Source organism: Limanda limanda, chromosome 9, assembly GCF_963576545.1.
Source record: "Limanda limanda chromosome 9, fLimLim1.1, whole genome shotgun sequence".
Classification (NCBI taxonomy): Eukaryota; Metazoa; Chordata; class Actinopteri; order Pleuronectiformes; family Pleuronectidae; genus Limanda; species Limanda limanda.
The window spans coordinates 1,726,591-1,739,494 of record NC_083644.1 but is presented as its reverse complement, the minus strand read 5'-3'; the positions used below and the strand labels follow the sequence as shown (position 1 = coordinate 1,739,494).

At 44.2% G+C, this 12,904-nt stretch overlaps 1 protein-coding gene across 1 annotated transcript in view; it reads right to left on the bottom strand.

Annotated features, from left to right (window-relative positions):
* Positions 1-1,430: 1,430 nt before the first annotated feature.
* The window catches only part of LOC133011164 (tetraspanin-1), a 16,539-nt gene continuing 5,065 nt past the window's right edge, over positions 1,431-12,904 (bottom strand). Inside the window, exons 2-7 of the mRNA XM_061078872.1 lie at positions 12,115-12,321; positions 10,352-10,426; positions 3,659-3,757; positions 2,215-2,358; positions 1,780-1,863; positions 1,431-1,490 (exon numbers count right to left, since the gene is read on the bottom strand). Of these exons, the coding sequence (XP_060934855.1) occupies positions 1,431-1,490; positions 1,780-1,863; positions 2,215-2,358; positions 3,659-3,757; positions 10,352-10,426; positions 12,115-12,321 (669 nt within the window). The remainder of the gene's footprint in view (positions 1,491-1,779; positions 1,864-2,214; positions 2,359-3,658; positions 3,758-10,351; positions 10,427-12,114; positions 12,322-12,904) is intronic.

Sequence of the window (12,904 nt, the reverse complement as noted above, 5' to 3'; positions counted from 1 at the left end):
ATTTACAGTGTTTAGCCTATTTACTTATTTTCTTACATAACTAAATTACAGAAGCCATGTGTTTGCATTTCAAACTGAAAAATTAATTTGGATCATCAAGCAAAATCACGTGTTGGCTGAGAATCTACTGCATGTTTCAAATGAAACGACCAACGGTGTCTTAATAATTTAGAAAAGCTCAAACCTCCACCGAGGCTGATTTACCCTTTAATCACCATATTTCTTATAAATGAACTGACTTCAGAAACATAAACTCTACACACAGACGTTCACCCGTCACCTTATGAAACCACATTTAAATTCACTCGAGCCAGATGTTGTATTTCAGCACACTCGTAGATATCAGTCTTCAATGTTAGTCAAAGTCTTTAAAATATTATATTTCCTGGATCTGCTCCTTTAATGGAATCAACTCCAAAACTTTATGATTTCCTACGATCTATGATCCTTCGAACAAAAAGCCCAAACGAGCGCAGACGAGACGTTGTATGTAATAAACTAAATGAAGCTCATCTAATCTTGTTTAATAGAAACACTACATTATTCAATATCCTCCGATGCTTTAGCAGGAGCAGTTTTTCTCGTTATTTCTTAGTGTGTTTTTTTTCTTAATCTCTCTCCTCTTGTTGACCTTTCAAAATAAAATGAGCTTCATTAGCATGGTGCGGCTTCCCTCTTGTTGAACAGAAGCAGGTGGATGAAGCCTCGAGTCGCTGGTGGATGATCAGAGATGAAAGAAGTAATTCAGCAGCGGAACAATGCAGCGCCTCCGTCTGTGCTCCGGCCTTTTTATTGGTCAATATTTACTCAGCCTGTGACACAATGAGAGTAATCTTCAGGGGCAGGAGATGGAACAGGGTTGAATAATAATCAGGACAAAGGAGCGACGGAGCTCGGCTGCATCCGACTTACAGAAGAATACATGAGAGCATGTAAGAGGGGGAACAGTGGCCCTGAGGACGTCTCAGTAATGGACAGATTATGAGACAATGGGCCGGTCGGAGGACACAGTTTTACCGAATTCACCGAAATCAGTTGAATGCACCTCAAGTGAAAATGTACACGAGTTGCTGTCATCTTCACATATTAACCATAATTTAAACATTTAATATGTAAAAATTCATTAATGGTCTAAAAACAACCAGACCTATGATATATATTTAATTTATTGTGTTCTTACATTATCCAAAATTGTTTAAACTAACAGAAACTCAGAAGAAATCCACAATTTACTGCACTTAAAAACCGAAGGATTTTACTGATGGGGCTAACATGAGATCAAAGTGAAACTACAGATGCTTCCCTGGAAGAAAAGAAACTACAGAAAGACGACGACGTTACACGACACGGACGAGAAGACGTTACACAACGTGGATTCTGAAGTCTGATCCACGTGTGATTCCTCTGCGTCGCGTTTCTCCGCCGGCGCCTCAGCTCACCCGGCTGTCCAGGTGACAGAACAGGTACATGGACACGATCATGGCGGCGATCTGTGGAAACAGAAACACACGACGTCTGAAGTACATGTACTGCTGTTGAGTACAGATACTGTATATCTGTACTTGAGTTAACCAGGAAGTGCCTTCAGATTAAAAGAGACATCTTATATTTGCTATATAATTAGGACAGTAGTTTTTCCAATGTGCTTTCACACTCTGTCACATTTCGTTCCTCTGGGACATTAACTGGGTTAAAGTGAGAGCTTTTGGATTCTAGATGTTTTTGGCAGCTTCATTCATAGGAAACGAACAGTAGCGTTTCCTTTTCATGTCATTTTACCTCCAAGACTCCGACTCCTGCTGCGATGCCTCCCACGATGTTGGCGTGTTTTTTGAGCGTATCCAGGATTTGTTGGAAACAGCCCTGAGGAGCATCGAGTCACAGCATCAACATCAATCCTCTAATCCACACATCCAGGATGCAGTATAATACAGGTTTTAAAGAAGTTCCGAAGCAAGTTGGCGAAAGGTTTGATGAATGAATTTGGGTCGAATCAGGTCATGTATGATATCTTTCCCCTGCACATGCCTGTAGTCAAGGAAACCATTGAGGTCCCAATAAAAAGGACACACTGGAGCTGGAGTTGGTGGTTTTGTTCCAGACTGAAATGTCCCAGAAACTGTGATGGTTTCTGGGACTGGGAAGGTTTAAATGTAGGAACGTCTGTATTCATACCAGTTAGGAAACTAAATGGATTTTTGTTTCCCCTCTCACCTGCACATTGCTGCGCTCGGCCTCGTCTGGGCTGCAGGGGGCGCTGCGAGTCCAGCAGCAGGCGGGCGGCAGGCTGCCTCCGTTCTCCTTCTCAAACGAAGAGCCCACGAAGTCGGTGTAGTTGGTGAATCCGCAGCATTTCAGCTGTGAGACGAAGGAAACGCGTGAGGAAGAGAGTTCGATGGACAAAGTTGTTTTTAACCTCGGTTCAATCTTCAAACTCTGTAAATATGTTTTTAAAACTCAACCTTGCACATCGCTAGCTTCATTATCACAGAATAATTGTCGTTCATTTTTACATAGAAAATAGTCATCATCTGTTTTTTAACCCTGAACACGAGTTCCTTCAGAGTTCAGCTCGTCTCCAGGGTTTGTCTTCACAGAAATTCCTCTTCTATAGAAAACTGTTGACAATGAAGTTGCCTCAGGTAAACATGACACATTCACAGATTGACAGATTGAGCTCAATAAACTAAATTCCATTCAAATGAAAAAGTTCCCCTGAAATGAAAAGGCTGCCTGCACACAATGAGCTGTCAATAAGAAAATAGTTTTATTTGCTCAGCCCAAGGTCTGACGTGACCTTGAGCCGCTGAGCTCAGGTGAACCAGCAGATAACTGAGTGCTTGGATTCTGAATGATTCTATTTTTTAAAGTTTATCTAAAGTTAGTTTTTGCTGTTTTATCGGAGCAGTTGAGTTCAAACACAGAGCGAGTTTTGAATTAGTCTGTGAAATAAAGTCAAAGCTTTTGTGATCCATTATAAACAGAAGTTATAAACATGTAATTACCTCACCTCAGGTACTCCTTGTGTATTTCTTGTGCGACTTTGATCACTTGTGTCACTTTGATCACTTGTGTCACACAACAATTCATTGAATGTGGTGATCATGTGTTGTCGGTCATGTGTGGCCAGAGTGCATTGTGGTTCTGTTGCGGCAGAAGTTCAGCAGCCAATCAGATCATGTTGATGTAAATGATCAGAATGAGGCAGCTGGTGAAGCTGGTGTGTGTTTGAATGGTTGTGGACAGTTAGCATAGCGTGGACAGTTAGCATAGCGTGGACAGTTAGCATAGCATGGATAGTTAGCATAGGGTGGACAGTTAGCATAGCGTGGACAGTTAGCATAGCGTGGACAGTTAGCATAGCGTGGACAGTTAGCATAGCGTGAACAGTTAGCATAGCGTGGACAGTTAGCATAGCGTCGACAGTTAGCATAGCGTGTTCGGGTACGACCTCCGTCAAGTGTTAGAACAGCGTTAGAAAATCCTTCAGCTGATGAGTCATGAAAATATATTCTTCAGCCGACAACAAAACAAGTTTTAAATTGAATCGACAATAAGTTCGGTTTGGAAATGAAAACCAGGAAACATCTGCAGTTTGTTGTTATGAAATAAGCAAATCCTGCCAGTTCTGAACCGTGTGAGGATGAAGAGACTGTACCTCGGTCATCGTGGTGTTCCAGGTCGTCGTGACAACAGGCTCACTGCCGTAATCGTTCTGTAGAGCGGGGGTCGCCCACGCTTTGAGGATCCCCTCGGCCTGTAGACACACACACACACACGCACACACACACACACACACACACACACACACTTCATGTCATTTAAAAACAGTTCAAATCAAGAAATAATCCTCAACTTTCCCTTAGAAGAAGAAGCACATTACGCAGACTTTCAAATAGTCATTTCTAAAGTATTTTATCAAAACCTTTTATCATTTATTTTTCCACCTCAACCCTCATTTCCAAAAGGTCTACACTTTTATTTATGCTTATTCTTGCATCTAAGGAAATGAAAATGTTATTATTTTACTAAATGCCCTAATTATCCTAAATATTTCCTCATTGTCTCTCTTACATAAATGACCTAACTTTTGTCAGAGTATCTTAACTTTTCAGAAATGTTCTTGTTTAAATATCGACAGAGCAACTGATCCAATCAGAGCAGGAAACATTAGACTATAGTTAAGATAAGGAAATAGTCTCCTTTTACTTTTTAAACTTTTAATCCTATTTAAAAGCAAGCACTTGTTTTGCAGGGAGAAGAGTAAATGTGGAGATTTTGAGTTTTGTCTTTTTATTTCACTTTAATTCTGTGTGCTCTTCCTTCATTCTGATTATTAACCTTCAGAAAATGTCTAACTTATCAAATAACCGTATTTCTTTCAGTGTCGAGTGTCTTCACACGTCGCTCTGTGCATGAAAGGTCTGTGATATAAACACACTGAGTGGAAGTCCTGCAGATCTTCACTGTCTCGGTCCCACATGCTCACGTGTTCACTCGGCAGCAGGAGAATAAAACACTGAGTCTGCAGCCGGCAGAGTAATTCTCCGGGAGTCACCAATTCATCACAAATTAAATAAATCTTCTCTCGCACAAAGCACCTGGGAAATAAACAGCCGCCGTCCGGCACCTGCAAAAATGAAAATAAATCAAAAAATGGTCCGAGCCATTATTCTCCATTCTTCTTCTTCTCCTCCTTTTTTCACGGTCATAAATAAGAGGGGTGGGGGGTTGGGGGGCATTTACATATATATGGCTGCTGCTGGTCAGGACGCATTCTGTCTGATATTGGAGTTTATTCACAGTGTGAAAGAAAAGGCAGGTTAGGTTTCAGACTGGGGGGGGGGGTCACACACACACAAACACACACACACTCAAAAACGCACACTTCAGCTCCCTCTTTCCCACTTTGATGAATACTCCAGTCACACAAAGACCTCCGCTGATGAGTGTGTGTGTGTGTGTGTGTGGTTACTGTACGTGCATGTGCTCACGTGTTGTGTTTTTTTTCTTCGTCCTGTGTGTGTCTGTGTGTGTGTGTGTGTGTGTGTACATCAGAGGGAGCAGGCGTACAGGATGCCCAAGGGGATGCTGGGATACATGCCACAATTAAAAGTGCCCCCCAAGAAGCTGGGAGAGTGGCTGAGATCAGAGAAGGTTATTACCAGCAGGCTAATTCATCACTGTCACTCGGCCCAGCGCCTCGCCACGTCCCGTTAAACACACACACACACACACACACACACAGACACACACACACAGACACAGACACACACACAGTGGACAGGCAGGACAAAGCCCACAGTAACACAGCACAAGGAGGCGGAAGGTGATAACACATCTATCAATACGTTTGGTGGAGTGAACAACTACACACACGATACAATCTTCAGCTTCACGTGTTTTCAAATCTCTTGTTGCTTCACAGTGTTTCTGATAATTATCGATTAATTTTACTGCAGCGACTCGTCGGCTGCTAATTGGTCATTGTTCTAAAGAGGAAGAGCAATAAATGAAAAGTCTTGAGAGGAAAATGCTCGGCAGCACCTTCACATGCTTGTGTATAATTTAACCTCAAAAACACCAACAGGCATCATCAGGAATCATTTAAACAGAGAATTAAAAGATGATAAATATATATATATAATATGTTTAAGCCTCATCGACAAAGCTCCAGTTTGTGCCACTGATGTGTTTTGTTATCAAGACTCAGAGTTCAGCTCCAGTTCAAGTAAAGATACCAGATTATCTCTGTTTAATTCAAGAGAGATTTGACTGCTCGCGCCCAGTGTCGTCAAAGGATGAGCAGGATGGATGGAAGGAAGGGAGGGAGGAAGAATGGAAGGATGGGAGGAAGGAAGAGAGGAAGATAGAAGGATGGAAGGAAGGATAGGAGGAAGGGAGGGAGGATGGATGGAAGGATGGAAGGAAGGAGGGAGGATGGAAGGAAGGAAGGGAGGATGGATGGATGAAAGGATGGGAGGAAGGAAGAGAGGAAGATAGAAGGATGGAAGGAAGGATGGGAGGAAGGGAGGGAGGATGGATGGAAGGATGGAAGGAAAGAGGGAGGATGGAAGGAAGGAAGGGAGGATGGATGGATGAAAGGATGGGAGGAAGGAAGGAAGGATGGAAGGAAGGAAGGAAGGAAGGAAGGAAGGAAGGAAGGAAGGAAGGAAGGATGGATGGATGGAAGGAAGGAAGGAAGGAAGGAAGGAAGGAAGGAAGGAAGGAAGGAAGGAAGGAAGGAAGGAAGGAAGGAAGGAAGGAAGGAAGGATGGATGGAAGGAAGGAAGGAAGGAAGGAAGGAAGGAAGGAAGGAAGGAAGGAAGGAAGGAAGGAAGGAAGGAAGGAAGGAAGGAAGGGAGGGAGGGAGGGAGGAAGGAAGGAAGGAAGGAAGGAAGGAAGGAAGGAAGGAAGGAAGGAAGGAAGGAAGGAAGGAAGGAAGGAAGGAAGGAAGGAAGGAAGGAAGGGAAGAAGGATGGAAGGAAGGGAGGGAGGATGGATGGAAGGAAGGATGGGAGGGAGGGAGGGAGGATAGATGGAAGGATGGATGGAAGGATGGGAGGAAGGAAGGGAGCAGTGGCGGTTCGTCATACAGGGCGCTGGGGCGCCGCCCACCCTACAATTTTGAGATGAAAAAAAAAAAAAAAAAAAAAAAAAAAATGACATGTCAAAACATTATATATCAAATAATTTAATAAGAAATGTACTGTTTTAAAGCGTTAAATGTGTGCCGGAGACCGTAAGCCCCTGTCAAAAACCACTTAATATATTATATTTGGTAAAATATTTGCCATTCATTATCACTGAGAGAGAAGCCACTCCTCCCTGTGGGCGCCGGGCAAGTGGAAGTCTATGGAAGCCAACAAAAGGGGCAGGAACATTTGAGCAAGGACAGCTTCTCAATGGCGGATGACAGTTCGAGCCATGGGCGCACTTCACTTGCGCCTACAGCCAATGAAAGGGTTTCTTATACATCATGCTGACAGGACTGTCCAATCAGAGACCTTATCACTGATCTACAGGAGCTGCATAGTTAGCAGATACTTTTAATCTGCACGGAGGTGCAGCTCCGGTCCCGGAGCACTGAGTGAGACAGGTAGAGGACAGACAGTGGACAGATAGAATCATTGTTGTTTACTGTGTCGTGTGTGTAGTTTTATCGATCAGTAATAATCAGCTGAAATTTTTAACCACATGTTAACGTGCATGGGGACGTGCTCCTCCGGGACCGTCCCCGGGGACGTCCCGGTCTCGGTCCCCGGGGACCGGGACGTCCCCGGGGACGGACCAGGACCGGACCGGAGGTCCCCGGAGCGGACCGGAGGTCCCCGGAGCACCCCGGAGTTTTTTTTTTCTCATTGCGGTGGGCTATTTAAACCGCGCCGCCCAAGTGCGCCCCCCCCCAAAAAAATGTCACCAGCCGCCACTGGAAGGGAGGATGGATGGAAGGATGGATGGAAGGATGGGAGGAAGGAAGGGAGGATGGATGGAAGGATCGGAGGAAGGATGGGTGGAAGGATGGAAGGGAGGATGGAGGGAAAGGAGGGAGGAAGGAATGAAGGAAGGAAGGAAGGAAGGAAGGGAGGAAGGATGTGTTTAAATGTTGTTCTAAAGGTTTTTCCACGGTCAAAGACTCTTCAACTGTTTCAATGAAAAGAAAATCTCCTTGACAATATAAAATATTTCTCAAACAGAAGCCGCCTCCAGTGACCGAGGGTCTGATCTGTTGAGATTATTCAGTAGAACTAATAAAGTAGCAAGAAACCGTTATGATGAACCTACAGAGAATAATCAGATATCGACGAGGAAACACGTTGACACCACTTTATTCTTGTAACATTACCTGATAATTCTAGAAAAATCTATAATGTTTTTCCTTTTCATTATAGATTCAGATTCTGTTCTCTCAGGTAAGAGACAAATGGAGCTTTTTCATTTCAATCTACTTGGAAATATCTTCACGACTCGAGTTTCTCGTGTTTCCGTCTCCGATCAGTCGGATTCGGATCAGATCCTGAGGGAAGCTTCGACCTGATGAATTTAAGTCGATTGTTCTCGACTCTGACTCTTCACCTGCCAGCAGCTGCAGGTAGAGACCAATCACTGCTGCTGTGGAGACCTGGAGCCACTGGGATTATCACAGCTGCTTCAGGAGAGAGTACCTGCTGCTGAACCACGACTCAAACACCTTGAACGATTCTCTGTGGGTTTGACGGTCTGAACGAGATCTTGTTGAATATTTTTCTATTTTTAATATAAAGATGTTAATTAGCGGAGCCGTAGAGCAGAAGTAATTGGGAGTTAATCATTTTACACGACTAACTCCAGCTAATCCTCCGCTCACTGATGAGAAATTAAAGCAAACAGTAATCTGCCTGGGATTAAGGTTTCTTTAAGAGGACATTCCTTGGCTGTGCCCGCGTGTCAGAGTGAGATTCATTAAACGCCACATCACACCTCCTTCATTAATCCCGGCTGACGCCCGTATCGGCCTCCGGTGATAAATCTCCACTCTGGTCACTTCCGAATAACTGGCGAGGGTAAGAACAACCACGACCACTGACGGCCTCTCATAATGCCTCCTGGAATTGCTTATTAAATCTCCGTTATTCCGACCACCTGAAGGTTATTGGCTCCTCGCTCAGATGAGCTGTGGCGGCCCGGCGGCTTCGAGGCAGATTTATGCTGCAGATAAGTAGAGGAGAATAGATCAAGGCTTTATTTATCGCCTCCTCTCATTGTCCACGCCTCTGTCTCTTACCTATTGACACAGGCGGCTATATATATGCATATTAGATGTATATTACCCATATTCATTATTCTGATGCTATTGTGTTTACTGTGTCTTATCAAAAGCCGGAGATGGACAGCTGCTGTCTCACTCGTGTCCGCGATGGAGCTGAACTCGTCCTTTGTGTTGTAATGAGCAGATGATGCTGAAGCCAACAAACAGTGCGTTAAATTGACTCTAAACCACATCGCACATCTCCTTAAGGACGACAAAGCTATGAGTTGTGTCTTGCATTTCACTGAGCTTTGGACAACAGCTCACACGCACACACACACACACACAAACACACACACACGCGTTTACACGGCTCACCTTGGTCAGTTCAGCTTTTGTAACTGACAGGCGAGAGATGGGGAAGATTTATTCCAACAAAACCACCTGAGCAGCAGTAATACTCACTGCTCTGGGTTCAAGGACACACACACACACACACACAACAGAGGAAATCACACAAACACTAACACAGCTTCTTTGTGTGTGAGAGCAGGTTACACGACCAACGAGAAACCAGGAGAGGAGGAGCAGGAGTTAGATACCGACACAAAAAGTGCTTCTATTATTTAGTCGGTAGTTTAGACCTGAGAACCTTTTCTTTTTTAAAGTAAGGGACTCGTTCACAACCTGGTTTGTTTCAGAGCTTCAGACTCTGAAGCTAAACATCAGGTGTGAAAGGTTCCTCGGACCAGAAGTGGAGGAACCACGTGGACGTTCATCTGGTGCATGGAAACATTCCAGAAACAGTCAGGAGAACGTTTACGTGCAGCTACAGATCGTTCATGGAACTCAACGTTCAACCTCTTCAGCTGCTTTGCTCTGATTGACTTCGCGCTGCAGTTGCAGATTGTTTCAACAACTGCAGACGCACAAACAAATGGAATTCCCGAGCCGTGGCGTCCACAGCTCCTCCGTTCATCAGCTCCTCCGTTCATCAGCTCCTCGCCGCAGACGGAGGCGTCTCAGATTGCCTCTCAGTCCTCGGGCCTCTGATACATCGTCTGATTGGATAAAAAAACTCCACTTTCTATTTTCTTTAATAGGGTCCCCAGTCTTCACTAACCTGCTTCTACGTACTTCATTTGAAATCCTTGTAATTATTATATGAGGCACTAAATGGAAATGGAGCGTCTGTGTGAGAGCATATAGGTGTGTGTGTGTGTGTGTGTGTGTGTGTGTGAGAGGGGGACACGTATGTAAATAGGCTGTTTTGCATATAAAATGCTTTAGCTTCCATATTCCAGAGTAATAAATTGCTCAAAGTGAGAGACAGCGCACACAGCCCCCGGCCCTGCGCAGTCATTAAGTAGCTGAATGTACTGAGGCGGACATAAAGCCAGTAATTCAATGATGACCGCAGATATGATGGAGAATTTACATGGAGATAAAATCCAGAAAGTGGGACGCGGAGGTGATGGGGGTGAAAGACAACAACAGGCAGGGCCGAGAGGAATTAAGAGACAAAGGGAGAGGAGGTGAGGAGGAGGAGTGGAAGAGGAGGAAGAGGAGCGGGATGTCACCAGGTCGTGAATTAAAGAGGAGGAGGTGAAGTGGGGAACTCACGAATGAGGCGTAGGCCAGAGCCACGACTCCTGCTGCCACTTCAGCGATGAAGATGATGAGGACGATGCAGAAGAACTGTTCAGAGGGAAGAGGAAGAGGAGGAGATTTTACTCTTCAGGGAAATGTTTAAAAACAATAAAGTCCTTCATTCTTTAGGCTTGTACAGATATAATAACATTAAGGCTGAAACCAACTATTCTTTCTATTAGTGACTCATGGGTTATTTGTCTTGTGTTTTAAACGAGGGATGAAATGAACCCAGAAGGAGACTCCTCTCCGAGTCTCTGCATCTTCGTCTCATCAGTCAACAAATAGATCGATATTGGAATCACGTTATCATCAGACGTATATTCAGCAACGTCCCCAGATAATTATTATTAATACACATCGGAAAAAATGTTTGGTACTAAAGGTCACACGAGCAATATAACGAGCTTCCTGTTTTTAATGTACAGCTACAGTTTTAAAGATAGATATTAAATGTAAGGATTGGTTTGTTTAGTTGGACGACATGAAGAATATGAAGATATCTCCTCAGCCTTTCAGAAGCCGATCATTAATATATATGATCATCTACATACATCAAATCAAAACAGTTTGAGCTCTAGATTGAAAATGTAATATTGTGAACCCAAATCTCAACAAAGTCCAAACAGTTCCTGGATTTTCATTTGGCTCTGCACCAAATAACACCCTCTCATAAACATCCATGAGTTATTCTCACGACATCTTGGTTCCCCCCCGATCTTTTCCACGATCCCTCCACCGTGACAGTTTCACGCTAATCTGTAGTTTCAGCCCATTGTCTCTTTGACAGAGGTAATAAAACCCATAACAATAAATATAATGGTTTCTCTGGTAAAACATCAGAATAGATTCTGATGTTTGTAATATACATTTTACACAGTAAGTGACGGAGGAAACAGCCACAGGTCGATTTATCTTTTCCTGTTTCTCGTCTGAATTCCTCCGATCGCAGGATGAGCGTCATCACTCAGCTGATGGAGGTGTGGACCTGATGGAGGTGAGGACCTGATGGAGGTGTGGACCTGATGGAGGTGAGGACCTGATGGAGGTGTGGACCTGATGGAGGTGTGGACCTGATGGGAGGTGAGGACCTGATGGAGGTGTGGACCTGATGGAGGTGTGGACCTGATGGAGGTGTGGACCTGATGGAGGTGAGGACCTGATGGAGGCTCTGCAGGGGGAGGTTCTCCTCATTAGACTCACTGCAGTGGACTAAGCGGTCGTAAGGCAGCTTGTTAATGAGCCTCATAATGAGTTGTGGTGTTCGGGGGCTGCTGGGGGGGGGGCGGAGGTGGATGTTATCTGGTGATGAGCGGCGTCTCGATGAGTCTCACTGGGAAACACCTCCATAAATCATTTGCATTGGAAGGCAGAGAGCTCATTGTTTGGTTAAACATCCAGAGGAGGCGGGGTTAAAGTCAGCTGCACCGGACGGGAACGGGTTCTAGATTCTTAATGAGACGCAGGACGACACAAAGTCTGAGTTCTGGTTGTAGACATGAAGGAACTCACAGAAAGTCACGGAATCAAACGAAACGAATGGTCAGTTGGTCATTGTTAAGTTATAAGATTCAAAAGATTTGACGACTCCACTCGACCACTGAGATGTTCTCCAGATATCTCAGCTCATTCGTTCTGTTTCATATCGTCCAAGACTAGAAAACATCAGAATCCTCATGCAGGTTTGGATGTTAGAATCCAGATTGAGCGAGGTGCAGATGTTGTGATGGACTCACCGTGAGCAGCAGGCACTTGCTCTCCTTGTGGGCGCCGCAGCAGCCCAGCAGCCCCAGCAGCACCAGCACGACCCCGATGGCGATGCTGAAGAAGCCCACGTTGACGAACTGCATGGCCTGGCTGGAGAACGGGCCCAGCAGCTGCAGGAAGGAGCTCCCGTCCACGCTCACCCAGATCCCCATGGCGACCAGGGTGAGGCCGCCCAGCTGCAGGAGGACGGAGACAAACAGACAGTGGTGGGAAGTAACGAGGTAGAAATACTTTGTTTCTGTACTTAATTAGATTTTTCACATATCTGTACTTTACTCGAGTATATCTTTTCCTGACGAATTTTTACTTTTACTTGTTGCATTTGAACAAAAATATGTGTACTTTCTACTTCTTACATTCTGGCTCGTTACTTGAGCAGCGGATGTTGGTTCTCTCTCTCTCTCTCTCTCTCTCTCTCTCTCTCTCATCTAGGGTTCAAAATTTGTAAAATTATACATTATATATATTATATTCAGTATATATATATATTTCAGTCAGTTGAGATAAATCTTGAGGAGAAACATTTTGGGTTGTTTTGTGTCTGTGTTTTGGTACTTGTACTTTTACTTTTGATACTTAAGTATATTTCAACACCAGATACTTTTGATACTTAAGTACTTTTAATATGAGCTACTTTAAGACTTTTACTCAAGTCATTTTCTGACGGGTGACTTTTACTTTTACCGAAGTCACTTTCAGGTTAGATATCTGTACTTTTACTCAAGTATGGCTTTCAAGTACTTTATACACCACTGCAAA